The sequence below is a fragment of the Lonchura striata genome, chromosome 2 (assembly GCF_050655825.1).
Source record: "Lonchura striata isolate lonStrDom1 chromosome 2, ASM5065582v1, whole genome shotgun sequence".
NCBI lineage: Eukaryota > Metazoa > Chordata > Aves > Passeriformes > Estrildidae > Lonchura > Lonchura striata.
Genome location: NC_140704.1, coordinates 86,641,398 through 86,656,968, shown reverse-complemented (window position 1 = coordinate 86,656,968; position 15,571 = coordinate 86,641,398). Strand labels below are relative to the sequence as shown.

The window sequence follows — 15,571 nt, the reverse complement described above, 5'->3', positions numbered from 1 at the left end:
AGCCCTGATTTTAGTCAAAACTGCACTTTGCTTAGTTTCCAGTATTATATTATCTGTGCAATTTAAAAGATGGACTTGTTAGTAATTCATGTGACAGTTCATGAACTTTTGGATTTTCACCAATATATGGGTATACAATGAAAAGTCTTTTGCATATATCAGCTAAAGCTGATAGTTACAATTATATTTTAGTATAGTAAGATAATTTATTCTGCAAGATGATGCACAGATGTAACTTGTTATTCATAAAAGCATATATGAAAGCAATGATTGAAGCCCAAGTTTAGAGACATTGGTGAGTTCTAGAAGTGATGATATAAATGCAACTCTTCAGCATTAATCCACATGAAACATTCCTGGTGTGTGATTACAGTACCTGGAAATCATGTTTTCAAAAGCTATAAATGCTTCAATGCACATTTATTCTGTAAATAAAAGATACTTTGATGAAACATGGATGAAACTTGATGTGTTAATTGACCAGAATGTTCCTATTGATGGATCTTCACTATGGAAAGAGGCTAGATAGCATTGACATTATGTCCTCTTTTTACCTTAGTGTGCTATTTTAATGTGTAACAAATAGAAATATACCTCATGAATTTAATCTTCCCTGTCATTGCTTGTTTATAAAGCTCTTATTATGTTTTCAATACCTGAATCCAGTGAAATTGCTTGAAAATATTGAAGGCAGTGAACTAAAGTTAATGGGTGAATCATATTATTTTAGTGAAAATTGACTGAATTGAATGGCATTTCTTTTCAGAACTCTTTGCAAGGAATCAAATAAGGAGCAGTGCAATAGGGCCAGGGTGACTGCTCTGATCTCAACCCTACAGCATTTGAGTAAGGCAAGCCCAGAGACTGTAACCAGGTTCGACCAAGAGACAAGACCTATAAAAGGCAAAATCACAGTGAGGAGACGGTGCAAGGTCAAGCCAGAAAGCCCATGCATAGGTCAGGATCACATCCAGCAATTTATGGGCACATGCACAGTGACAATGCAGGGCTGAGGTCAAGTCAATCCACAGCTCCAGGATGTCTGTGGTCAGGCACAGCTTAGCTGGAGACCAGCATTCCTCCAGCACAGCACAGGCAGGAGCTGAAGGCCCCAGGCTATGCTTGTGAAGAGCTCCCAGGCCTGGGGATGACAGCAGAAGCACCAGGTGAGGCTGGGAAGGGTTTATGAGTGTACTCAAAGCCCTGTCACATCAACTATTCCCTCCTCAGCCACAATGCCAGTAATGACTGGCATCATTACAGAAAGGTTGTCCAGGCGAGATTTCTCTTTCATAACTCTATGCTGGTTAATCCCAGTTATCTTCATGTCCTTTATAGGGTTGGAAGTTGTTTCTAAGAGGGTTTGTACTATCACCTTCCCAAGGATCAAGGTGATGTTATCTTCCTTGAAGAGAGGAGTGATATTTGCTTTCTTGCAGAACTCAAGAACCTTCCTTGGTCCCCATGAGCTTTTAAAGGCACTTAAGAGTGGCCTTGTAATGATATTAGCAGGCTCTCTCAGCTCTTGTGGTTACATCCCATTGTGTCCTTCAATTGAGCTGTCAACTGGATCTCTGAAAGGTCTCTAACAAACTATTGAGAAACATACTGTGCTGAATCTTTTGCATCTGAGGCCATCTCCAGGCATGCTGACTTGGAAAAGATGATCTGGATTCTGTGATATGCAAACGTGGAGAGAATACAAATCAAAAGAGAGTTTTTGATGTAGAAATAGCAGATGGCTTTTGGAAAAATCCCCACCAGTTTTTCTTAACAAGAGAGGACAATTATCCTTATAGATAAGTCCTGATTTTGGTGGTGGTGTTGTTGAATGTAAGACAGTGGCCCAGAATGCTTCTCCAGTTTCAGAGCTAATGAAACTCCCTTTCTGTGATAAATTTTTGCTAGTATAGAGTGCACTTCATTTTTATTAACTACCTTCTCTCTTTAGGATGAATTCAGACATTAATGACAGTTTCCTATTATCTGGGAGTCTGAAACTTCCCAATGCAGGATGGCATGAAAGGAGGAGTGTTAAGATTGTGCTAGAGGGAAAAAATACATTTCCAGGAAATAATCTCTGTGGCTCTATAGCAGTGCACTCTCTTGGTGTGTTGTCTACAGACCGTTTTTTTTTTTTGTCACTTGGCAGGCAATAAGCATGTTCATCACAGTGCTAATTAAGAAAGGTCTGTACATGCTGGTATCTGGAGTGAGGATACACCTGCCCTCAGCCATGCTGGCATATGTTGGCAGCTCTGCAAAACACCAATAAAAAAAATCATACAACTGTTTTCTTTGTCAATGTATGAAGTACTTTTGATGAACAATGTTTCATAGTAGGAACAGATTAAGAGTATAAAATATTTATTTTCTGAAAAGCATGGATTTCTTTTCTATTCATTGCTGGTTTCTTCTGCAACTGGGTCTTCATTTGCCTTGATAAAATGGTGGCCTCATCCACAGCTTGTACATCTATACTTTCCTTGCAGTGCTGCCCAGCTAGCTGTCTCTAATAGCCATAATATTGCTGCTCATTTCTTCTCCTGAAGAGTGCCTTGCAAAAGACCACTTTGGAGCAATTCACTATCCATTACTGTGTTACCCCCAGGACACTGTCTACACCACCTATTCAGCGCAAAGAAGTGGAGGTGGAGGAAGATTAAGAAATCTGTAGGAAGACTAACGAAAGTCACAATTTTGAATTGTGAATTTTGAATGTATACACGACAGCAAATCAAAGAATCTTCAGTGCAAGGAACTGAAAAATCTAAGCAAAGTAACCAAATAAAGGAGCACTAATACAACACAGGAATTTTAAGCCTTGGCTAGAGGAAACAAAGTTCCTTACTCATTGCAATCCTGTTCTTTAAGTGATTACTCATTTTGTCCCTTATTTGGCATTTTAAGCAATGAAGTGGTGGGATATATATTTTCTGTCCTGTGACTATTGCATGTGGCTCCCATCATTTTGGTTTGGGGCCAGCATTTAGGGGTTCTCCTGTGAGCTGCTGATCATATTCTTTCTTATGCTTCTGCTTCAAGAAGCCCTGATGGCAGGGGCCAAACCCATTTTTGTGCTCTTGCAAAAGCCAGAGCTACTGGTGTTGCCCACCTAACTGGCCATTCAGCGATTGACCTGCCTGTTAATTTTGAAGTCTTCTGTAACAGTTATTTTCCATGGATCCTCTTGTTTGCAGGCTGTCTCAGAAAACTGCTTGGAGAGGAGTTCTGTGCAGAGTGATTAACTCATGCTGAAATGAACTTGGAGAGTTGGAACAGCTTAGGTTTTCCAGTGTTGTTCTTCAGCATCCCACAGCTCAGAAATATCTGATGAGCAGTGGGAGTGGGGAAGGAAAGGAGTGAATTTGTAGGCTTAGAGCCATTGGGTAACTGTGGGTTCCTAGCTGTGATTTTGTATTTTCCACAAAGAGAAAAGTATATTGGAAACCTTTCTCTGCAGAACATGGTCAATAACAAGGCAGCAGCATTCATTGATTGGATTGGGATATTGAAAGCAGAGATAAATGTTGCCTGTTGGAGAACTGAGAAATACTCCCATGAATATGTTTGAGTGATTAATAAAACAGAACAAGGGGTGTTATACAGTCCCAGACATGAACATGGGTAATATCCAAATTCACTAACTTGAATTTGAGACATTAAGTGAAGAAAAATTAACTTAGTATGTATGTGGATTTACAGTTTTGGGAAATTGTGTTTTAAATAACATAACTGAAAAACAAAATAAATCTAGTTATTCAGTGTGGTGTTGAGACCTGCACATTACTTTTCAATATGTTGATGCTCTACCAGCCTTCTCTGATAAAGAAGGGTTGGTATGTGAGAAATACTGCCCCCAGGTCTTCTTTAATGTAGTATTACTTCATACCTTCATGATGCATTATCAAATCTTTCAAGTGGCAGGCTGTACTATTAAAAGGTAGGCTGGTTGCAGGGTGAAGCTTACTTTGCTGTAAAAGATAATTAGTATCAGCAACTGAAACTGATGGGGTTTAAATAGGAATTTGCATTTTGTACAGGATTATTTTTCATGTGGAAAATAAAAAAGTAGTCATTCCATGCAGAAAAATGTCCTGCAAGTCATATGCACCTTCTGCATTGTTCATATTGCTGCTTAGGAGCACTTAGGATGTAATTTTTCTATTATCTTAGAACATGCCAGGTTCAAAACGGGGACCTTTTATAAAGACAGACAGGAGACTAAAAACATTAGAGAAGATAAATAGGTTTTATATTTTTGCTGCTACGTGTGCATCAGAATTTGCAAAAAGAGATTGTATTTTCATGTGACTATTTCTAATTTATCCATAGTGTCCCAGTAATATTCCAGTCACATTTGGGAATGAAGTCAGAAATTAATAAATACAATGTAACTGCAATCATCTGGCAATTGTATTATTTCCTTCATATTATTAGTAACGTCTCTTTGTACACAGGAAAGCCTTTCAGTTTTGCAAAGCATCACGATATATTTCAATAATAGATTCACAGCTTTTTGTTTCTAAAATATGTAGAAATGTAGTATACAAACTTTAAAGGAATTTGTAAGAAGTGTGTTAAATGCAAAATCTGGTAGTAAGGCAGAGATGTAGATATAATGTAGATGGCATTATTGCCACTTTAGTGACTTCTATTTGTCTTTGTGTTCACAGTATTAAACACATTTGATTTTTGAAATACAATCTTTGGAAGGGAAAACTTTGTAGTTTAGCATTTAATCTTCCCTCCAGCAATCATAACCTAAAAGCCACTTCTTGTATTGTGCACAAAATTTGTAGGTTTATTTGCCAAGCAAAAACCTCTAGAGAATATTTTGAACACAGGAAAGAGTAAATTAAATTATGAGCAAGAAAATTACAGTATAGAAATAAAAATTTTAGGTTGAATATTACATAACCATAAACAGTTTTAAATTGTAATTCTGTTAAAATAACATTTGTCTTAGATGCACAGTAGTCAAGCTATAAAATACCTTATGGAGCTATCTCAATCCACCTTGTGATTGTGCCTGTTGTAGCTGCAATTTTTTCCTGCTATTCATTCTGCTAATTAGCATGCTTTATCAGCAATTTCGGAATCTATTTGCACCACTAAAGTTAATTAGCCAAAGTGAAAACATTTCATCTGTGCAAGTGTTTTTTAAAGTGTTGCAAAATGCCTTTGTATGCAGTTACACTGGTCAGATAGGATTTTGAAGAACATACACCTAAAAGTGTGTAATTTGTTTTAGATAGCAACTGGAGCTATGGCAGTTAACCAAACCAATTCCCCTGCCCTGCTTGCTGGGTCCTTGCTTCAGCACTTGAGTAACAAAAGGACTTTCTTCAGAGAGTCTGTAAGGACATTTGAGATCCAGGTTACAAAAATACTCAGGGAGGACAAGGCTATCACAGAGAAACAATTTCTGTATGCCTGTTCAGTGAAGAAGAAACTGAAGAAAATATCACATTAAAATCTTCTTGGAGGGACTAGTGGAGGAGAGCACATACAGGTTGGTCTGAAACAGGCCCTGGTTCCTGTCGACCATAAGATAGAAAATGTGAAAATAAACTTTAAAAAGGTTCTAGAAAGGGTCAGGGAGACTTTAGGTCTCAGTGTCTTCATGAGGCAAAAAATGAAACTGTATAAATAGTGAATGAGATAAACACATTCTATTTTGAAAGGAGCAAAAGGTAGTATTTCCTTGTACTTCCCTGGACAAGTACCTCCATTTGTTTAATCATTGCTCTCAGCTAGTTTGAGAGTAATAGCCTATTCCTAACAATGCTGTGTAGTATTTTAGGTGCCTGCAGTGAATATGCTGCTCTGAGGGGCTGTCACTAATGCTGGCATGAATAGAAAATGATGGAGAAAAGGAGGCTCAGTGGAGACCTCCTCACTTTATACAACTGCCTGGGAGGGGCTTTTAAACAGATGGGTGTGGGTCTCCTCTCCCAAGTACCAAACAAGATGACAAGAGGAAATGGCTCCGAGTTGTGCCAGGGGATAATTTAAACTGGATATTAGGAAAAAGCTTTGCTGTAAGGGTGGTCAGGCACTGGAACAGGCTGCCCAGGGAATCAGTGGAATCATGATCCCTGGAAGAGTTCAAAAAATGTGTGGCACTTAGGGACAGTGTTTAGTGGTGACATGGTGGTGCTGGGTGAATGTTTATGATCTTAGAGGTCTTTCCCAACCATAAGGATTCTATGACTGATTCTGCTCTATGAATTGGAGGTACTGTGCTAACTTTTAAGGTGTTAGAATATATTCCCACAAACCACGCGGTTTAGGAAAAAAAACTGTCTCAGGGTATCCAAGATGCTTCACCCTAGGGCTTGGAGTAGAAATCCTGACCTGACAAATGTCATCTTTACAGTTTTGCAGCATGAAGGAGAGAAAAATGATGTGTTTTATGTACGGATGGAATGAATTGGCACCAACAACATGAAGAGGTTTTAGTATTTTCTTCATTCTTTCCTGAATGTTACCCAAATTTAGTATTTTATTTGTCCCACCTTGCTTATTCTTGACAGAATTTTCCTGATACCAGAAAATAGAACTTTCAGGTTTTCTGAGAGCAAATTTTTCTGTTAGATGACTTCCAATTAAGAATTAGCCCAAATACTGATTAGAGATTTCATCATATTTCAAAACACAAATACAAATTCTTAAAAAAACATTAAAAACACTTGTAAGATTGTCATAATTACTAACTCCAACTCTGAGGACTTTTTGGAATCCATTTAATCCAGCTCTCTAGGTCATCACTTTCCTCATTTATACACCACTATCATTATCCTCCCTTCTGCTCCACACCATTCTCTGTGAACTATACAGCCAAAGACCACTTATTCCTAGCAAAGACTGCCAAATTATGAAAAATCAGCTTGATTAAAGTTTGTCATAGTCATCAGACTAGCAGGAAAAATTCTTAAGTGTATCCAGTTAAAAAACTTATCAGGTCATTGGTAACACTGATAGACAAAAATATTGCCTAAAAAAAAACATGCTTAAATAAATCAGAATTTCATATAGTGATCATAAAAAATACCATTTCAAAACGTTTACCAAAGAGATCAAAGCACATATTTATTGCCAACTGTTTCAAATGTAGTAGAAAAATTACACTGAGTATATGTTCCTGAGTATATGTTCCTACTGTAATTTATCTGTGTAATTCTAAACTGTCCATTGATTTTAATTTCCAAATATATTGATAACTGAGAGCATGTAGCATATTAATATGCAGTGCAGTTACATACAGTATAAACTATAAAAATTAGGGGAGAAATCTGAAATCAACAATAAGTTATTGAGGTTTAGGTGTATCAGTACATTAATAATGAGCATATATGTGATCATTGGTTCATTTATCTGTTTGTCTTTCCTTCTCCTGGTAGATTTTGAATCTATTCATTAATTTCTATAAAACTTGTCAGAAGGAGAGATGTTTAGAGATATATGAAGAAATGTTGGGAAATTTGGTAGATAATAATGAGAAATAAACTTCATGAAGGCTGCTAGACAGTGCAGGAGAGACAGCCTAGTAGTACTTCCAATCAGGGCAAGTAAGGAGTAATCTAGTGGTACACATTAAACTTGGCAGTATATTGCTGGTCCTGTAAATGTACTTATATCAGAGATTGTAGTTTTTTGTGTTTTTTTTTTTTTTTTAAGAGTAAACCTGATTTATTGGAAAAGACTGAAGGCATTTTAAGATCAGGCATAGGATTATTTCCGTAACAAAGATAGATTTATTACTCCATAGATTTTTTTTAATTATTGTTTTAATTTTATGGTCTTTTTTTTTTTTTCTTATAGAGCACTAATACTCACCCCTACATGAGATCCAGAAGCTAAAAAATATATTTCAGTCTTTTTGAGAGAACATTTGAAGATCAGTTTTAGAAGTAAAGAAATGAAATTACCCCAGGGGTACATGTAAATACAAAAGATTTAAAGATCTCTCTGCAGGCAGGCAGGAGAGTGCAGTGTCTGCCTGTTTCTTTCTCAGTGAGGACAACATAAATTCCCCTCTGGCAAAAAAAAAAAAAAAAAAAAAAAAAAAAGATTCAAAATACTAAGAGTCATTAATTAGAGACAATGATATTGATTATATGTATTACACAGAAGTGATCTAAAGGAACCATAACTCTGATTCTTGTTTCTAGTTTATTTCTCCTGTGTTTGATTAAAGAGCTTAGAGTTTATGATATATTTTTATCTACACTGGCATATAGATAGGGTCTGTATATGCCTAGAGCTGAAGGAAATAATTCTAGTCATTCCACAGAACAGCTTCAAGCTATGAGAAAGTTTAATCTGCAATAATGATAAAAAGAAAATCATAAGAAATAACATAGACATTGCAAAAAAAGGAATATCCTGCTGCTGTCCTCAATGCTGTGATTGCAAAATCTACAAAGAGAATTACAAATACCACTTAGAACACAATATCACAACTTCCTGGCTTGTAAAATGATATCAATTCCCCTTCCACAGAGAGACTCTTTACCAAATTTATTTTAACACTGAAAATATGGAACCATCTGGGATACCGAGTAATTCAAAATTTTTTTTGTTGTTGTTGCTTCTCAGTTATTTTGAGAAGTCTTAAGTTGAAAGAAGGTTTTTTGGTTGGTTTGTGGTTTTTCTTTTAAATGAGTTGTTTCTTGCAATATTGCAGCTTTTTTTTCTACTTAGCTTGCTGTAAAATATTTTACATTCTCCTTGACAAAATATCTGAGGATACTGGGTCTTTCTGTTTCTTCTTTTCATCTGTACTGCGTTCTCATTGTGGCATTCATAAGTATTTACAGATTTAAATATCATTGACCTTTCAGACTATTAAAATAATTTTTCAGTGATTAAAGAAATTGATTTTTTACTTTGAATTCATGAAGAAGTAAGTATGCAGTTGCCATAATTTCTCTGTCCTTCAGCCAGTCATGTTCTGTACCTGAATTACCTGAATTCATAAACTTTTACCATCATCTCTAAAACAGAAATAGAAATCTAAGAGGTTTCTACATTTCTTCATGAAACACAGGAGCTTTCATAATAAAGACCTCAACTTAGTGGTGTCACTAAATACAGAAAAGTCCAGGTGTTGCTTTCTGTAACAGCAGCTGGTAGATCAGGCACCACATGATCACTAGTTTTAGGTCAGCAACAAAAACTTTTGCCCTGTCATTTTTCTCTTCTCCAAAGTTCCTTGTTTTTGAAACAGAGGTTGCCATATGGCAAAACGTCTCCCATTTTCAAATTTGGCATCCTATTTGTGTGCTGTGACATAGCTATAAAAGCTGTTGGCACTGAAATGTATTCAAATGTTGGACTTCTATAGGTCTGGAAATCTGAAAGAAGAAAAAGGCAACATTGTATGACTGGCCAGAGCTCCATGTGGAAGAGATTTGCATGGAATAGCTGGAGAATCTTCTGAGTACACCTACTTAAAATAATGGTGTTGGGCATAGTGCGTGATGACCAAATGAAGAACTAATTTCCATGGCAGCTAGGCATTTCCTTCTAAAATGCTGCTTTTCAGTTCTACCCAGCATTTACCCCATTGTTTTTAGCCAAATTATATCTGAGTCTAAAGCTCTACAGCTTCCAGAGCAGCACAAATGTGTTCCATTGCTTGTCTGGTCACACCACAAACTATCACATGGAAGATCAAATGAAGGGAGAGACAATTCATCTTTGAAGAGCTAAAGAATTTGAACTTAGGCAATGACATAAGAATTCTTTTTTCTCATGTTAATTTCCATGCAGACATCATAAATGATAGTCAATTTTGCCCACCCCTCAGCTTTCATGTTTTCAGTTTTCTTATCCAGAAGAAAAGTGAAATTTAACTATTGAAAAAATTGTTAATACTTTGTGTTGGTTTTGTTGTTGTTGTTCTTAAAAGTTCTGTTCATGCAGTATTTTGGAAGTATATGTAAAATATCTAAGAGGAAAGAAATGTGGCAAAGTAACTCATAAACTGGAAGCTTTCAATGCAGGGAAAGTCTATGGAGGATTCTAATTTTTAAATTCAGCATTTAAACAGCAGTTTCTAAGATATTTAACAAATTATTTATGCTTCAGTCAGAATCATCAGCCTTTATTATAATTCTTCTCTTTTTATATATCATAGTACTTCTTTGTATGTGTATAACTTTGTGGGTACTTTTCATCAGTTGAACTTATATATGAGGTACTACATTTTTTTGAGCAACTCAGTGAACTGTAGTACTCTCTTGAGAAATTAGTCATAGCTACTTTACCTTGTCTTCATTTGCTTTTAAATACAGCTTATTTTGATAGTGAAGCACTAGACATCTGATTACTTGATACTCACTGATACTGAAACAATACCTGTGCTTGAATGTAAAATTTCCCCATTGCCAGGAAGCACACAGAGCTTTCTGTAGGTCAGAACAGACTGAGGAGACATCAGCCATTATTATGTTCCTTAAGTGATTAGAGATGCTTCCTGGTGGTATCTTGGTGTTCCTTGTGTTCATTTTTGACTCGTATTTAGATCACTTTCTGTAGACATGGAATTTATTCATTGATAAAACAGAAACTTCAGCACAGTGTGCAGTTAATATATATATCTGAAGGGATGCAGATGGCCCATAAGATAGATTTGCCTCTCTCTCCACTCTGACTGTACAGAGAGATGGGAGCTTCTGGTGTGTTGCTCAGTGTTTCCTTATGGTGAATTGAATGGGAGCTTAGTAGAATTTATGTATACTGTGGGCTTTTGGGGTTTTGGTCATACAGTGCCTGTTCATAAAGTGTGTTGTCCCAGATTGCATTTCAAACCAGAACAGGTGTGAACCAGGTTCATGCAATACTGCCTTTGAGGTCACTCTGGTCTTTTTCTGCTGTTGAGTTACCATCATTATTTACATTCTTTTCCACAGCTCGGGCTTGTCCTCCTGGGAGAAATCCCTAACCATATTGTGTCGTTGATTCCTGAATTCTCTACAGATGTTCTCAGCTACAGTTTTATCTGCACAGTTTTCAGAGTTATCACAGAAAGATGGAGAATTTTTTACCAGGAGATCCACCAGAGCTTTTATTATCTAATACACGTCCAGGGTTGGGGGGAGGCAGGGATGAGGCGAGAAAAAAAAAATGGGGGAAAAGACAGTGCAGAGTTCTACCCTAGAGAAGTGACAAGGTAGAAGATTGATCAGACTCACAATTTCATTCCAAGTTTTTTGGTACTTGTAGGATTCACAGCATGGCATCTTCTCAGAACAGATGCCTGAACAGAAGAAATCTTTTATATGATTGCATATAGATTAGAGTACTTGGCTAAGAAGTGGGAAGGTCAGTTAATTTTTTTGGACTGAGGAAGACTTTGAACCTCTGGGAGAATTCTCTGGGAGAATGCCTATGAGACTTTAGAACAAACCTGGGATGGCGGTCATGTCCAGCTCATGTTGAAACTGGGCTGCAATTCAGCAGAAAATGCAGACTTGGGAGAGGAGAGATATTCAGCAAGAAGTATATAATGTTGCTTATTTTGTTTAGGAATGGTAATTGCACTTGCTATTGAACTCTCTATTGGCAGGATGCATTTTGCTCAATAGCAGAAATATTCACTTAAGCCATAATAAATACAGGCACAAAAAATCTGTTTAGAAACCAGTTCATTCATTTCTTGGTTTTTTTTTTGTTTGTTTGTTTGTTTTTGTTTTTTTTTTTTTAATTTTATCCCTTAGTGACAGATTTCCAAATGAACTCCATGCTAGCCTAAAGAATCAGAGTGTTTTAAACACAGTTTCTACCTGCATATTCACTTACACATTTACTTGTTAGATCTACACTATGTATGGCAGTGGCTGAGATACCTTGCACTGTCTTCCAACTGCTTAGTTCAGGTACTAGAAGCCATTGCAGAGCTTCATGTGGGCTGAATTACCCTACTGAGTATCTAAAAAGCCTGGTTAATTAGCTTCCTTGCCTGTCACTCACTTGTTTCCATCTATTTTCTCACTTCAACTACTTCAGTCATAAAACTGTAATCTGTTTTTCTATGACTGTGAAGATGATACTCATAATTTACTCCTCCATCTACCCATTACAGTATATTTAAAAAAAAAAATGATTGATTATATTCCTGAAGTTTTGCTTAAATGGTCTAAGACTTTATGAAGCTGGACAATTAATTTAGTACGTGTGTGTGCAGGCTTTCAAGAGTGACGTCTACCTAGAGATTATGACAGCACACTGTTGGTTCCAGTTCAGTTTAGTGATAATTTCATTATTAAACCTTCATACTATGTATCTCAGCATTTTCTATGCCCAGCAGTCTTTATTTTCAGGCATTTTTTCCTACTTCATGATTTCAGTTTAAAACCCAGCAACAACTGCCAGTTGGAAGACCCTTATCCCTGTGTAACTGTGATCTGTCACACAAGATCTTTGTTCACTAATCCATGTCTGCTGACATCAAAGCAGAATCGAGCAATTGTGATTTACAAAGAAATATACAATATTTTAAGGTCAAATGTTTTGCTGTATACCATAATCTCATATATTTGTGGGGTTTTTTTAGATTATTGCCTGTTGTGAAATGTTTAATTTAAACTATTTCTTATTTCTCTATTTCTTAACAGAAGTTCTTTGGAGAAAGTGAAATATGTACATTTTTGCCATTGTCTTAGATTTATCTATTTTAGAAAAATTTAAGAACTCAAATGTTGCTTTTAGAAACATTACAATACCATGACATTAAAGCTTTAGGGACAGAAAAAAAAGTTCTACCAAACTGAAAACATTGATCATTTTTGCAGTAAAAGTGAATAGCTCCTGCCTTTAGCTTTGTGGAGCCATAAAAGGTGAGATGTCAGAAATGTCACAGATGGAGGAACAAGTATTGCATATAATGCTGTTAAAATTTTTGAGGAAAATACAAGCATATATTTAAATCTTTCATTTTAAAGTTTTCATTTATTAAAGAAACATTAAAACTCCATGAGAGTTTTTTTGTGAATAAAATGTATTCCACAAGGAGATGGAGTTCTGTTAATAGGACAATATATCATTTTTCTCTGAACCACTGTAGCACACTGTTGGACTTTTTTTTCTGATCTCTTTCACTAGTAGCAATTCACAAAAGATTGCCTGGTACATAGGTAAACCAACCCATGAATGATCACCAGGGAAATCTATCATAAACTTCATTATTAGATTAGCTGTGGAGAGTTAACAAAATTTTTGCCCCCTTTCTTCCTCCTTTTCTTCCAGATCATGAGTACTATGACATCATGTAGTGCTTGTAATCCAGGGTAGATGATGCACTAGGGCCTCACCAGTAGAGACGATAGAGATCTGCTCTGAGCAAGCTGCAGCTGTATCTCACCTTCAATTTAATATTATCTTTATTATTACTTTTATTATTGAATTAGGAATTGGCTTCATTACTTTACTGTGTTTCTTTTGCTCTGATTGAGCTAGAATGAATAAATGTGTTTCTTTTATTTGCAGCAATAAGCTGGGTAGAGTTAAAAGTATTAACATCACCACATAATATTGTGTCCTTTCTAAAGGTCAAGTGCTAAAAAGGCCTGCATTTTTTAAGCAAACTTATTTCTTGTGTTTTTGGGTTGTTTCTTGCAGAGGGCATCTGATGCTGCAAGTGTGACCCCCTAAACTTAAATCTTTAAGTTCTGTGTTTTAGGCAAATGCAATTTTTTGGTAGTAAGGAAAAGTATATTCTAGTAGACAGCTGTCAGCTCTTGCTCCTTAAACACTGCTTATCATCACCAAGGTTACTATTTATAGCTGACTGATGGATAGCAGTGGATCCAGCTGAGGTAAAATGCAGGTCAGGCTTTTCATGTGTGTAGGTGAAACTTTTCACCTTTAATCATATGGCACTGCAAAAGAAAACGTTGCTAAAAGAGCATAGCAATAACATGGCTTCCAATATTGTTATGAGGAGCTGTAGCTATTGTTTTACATGAGTAGGTGATGATCCCACCTAATTAATACTTAGCAGTGAGCTCTAACATGAGCTGAAATTCTTTTTTCAGAAAACATGTACCTCATTGAGTAGGCAAACATGTTCATTTTCATTCCAGTTTAATCCTAAATTTAAAAAGTATCCAGCCTAACTGATTCTGTCATTCTATTATTACTTTGGATGTTGCCACGAATTTTAAAGGCTTTTTGAAAGGTTAACCTTGGCTAGAAAAAAACAAAAGCAAAATACATAACTGCAGCAATCTTTCATTGCAAGCTAGGAATAATTTCTGTTAATACATTTATATAAATTACCTGACACTTTTTTTTATTTTTTACCCTTTTAGATATTGGCAAATGTAATAATTTTTATCTGCGGGAACTTGGCCGGAGCGTACCACAAACACCTCATGGAGCTCGCCCTGCAGCAGACGTATCAGGACACGTGCAACTGCATCAAGTCCCGTATCAAGCTGGAGTTTGAGAAGAGGCAACAGGTAAAGGAACATCCCTGTCTGGGTCTGCTTTTCTGTTTGCACACTGTCCCCCTATTTGTCACTATGTAATCCAGCTTTTTAATGGGAAAACACTTACTGAATTACTTAAACTTCATGAAATATGCCAAGTCTTTTGAATATGGTTGTGCACAATTTCCATCTGACTGTAGGGAAGTGTTACAGTTATTTCTGTTGTCAAAATATGTTTTTTTCTCACTTGTTCTATGAAAATATTTTATGACAAAGAGAGTTAAAAACATGGTATAAATCCTGTTTGCACACTGTCTCTTTTGTTGTCCTCATGGAATGAGCTGTGAGATGTACATGTGTGCTTTTGGGAATCTTCAATTCTTTATGCCCAAGACCAGTCCTGCAAATCACTGCAGGAAGATATTACTGCACTGTTATTGAAAAATATTTGAATCCACAATACCTGTGAATCATGTGATACAGTTCTAGAGGTCAGGTTTGTTAAGAGGAGTTAGGGAAATTGCATAATGATACTGTCATTTATTGCAGCAGTTGAATAAAAGAATTCTCTGATTGCTTTATATAGTTCTTTTTCTCTTTACAAGTTCTGTACAGTGCCTATCATCCTGACAGATAGGTGCCTCATTTATGGGAATTTGAAATACAAATCAGTTCATCAAATAGTAAAGAAGATAGGTGCATTTTACTTTGAAGGTCACCAAGACTCAAACTTCCATGAACTGTTAAGGATCAAAGAATAGAGACACTGACATGTGTCTGTGGTCACAAAAATGTTTGTGTGTACCTCGTGTGTCCCAGCTGACCTTAATTGTCATGTCTGTCTCACAAATGCCTGTATCTGCTTTAAATTAAGGTTTTTAAGATCCATCACCAGGACTTTTTTCTCAAAATAAGCAAATGGAAATTCCACACCGGGAATTTACCAGGTCATGTGTTCAGAGGGCTGTCCTTATTCTGCTGGGCACTTGGCTTGCACACTGGCTGAAGTTGTTACAAAACATTTCAAGTAATCTTAAGGAGAACAGTGTACAGTAAAAGCAAGTTTTGATGATTAGATATGAAATTTGCATAAGGTGCTACTGCAGGAGAGGTTTGTAAGAGCAGTCATT

At 36.3% G+C, this 15,571-nt stretch overlaps 1 protein-coding gene across 2 annotated transcripts in view; it reads left to right on the top strand.

Annotated features, from left to right (window-relative positions):
• The window catches only part of ADCY2 (adenylate cyclase 2), a 203,942-nt gene that overhangs the window by 84,692 nt on the left and 103,679 nt on the right, over positions 1-15,571 (top strand). For both annotated transcript variants that reach the window (XM_021546893.4, XM_085571707.1), the window contains one exon: positions 14,322-14,471. In XM_021546893.4, coding sequence (XP_021402568.3) covers positions 14,322-14,471 — 150 coding nt within the window. The remainder of the gene's footprint in view (positions 1-14,321; positions 14,472-15,571) is intronic.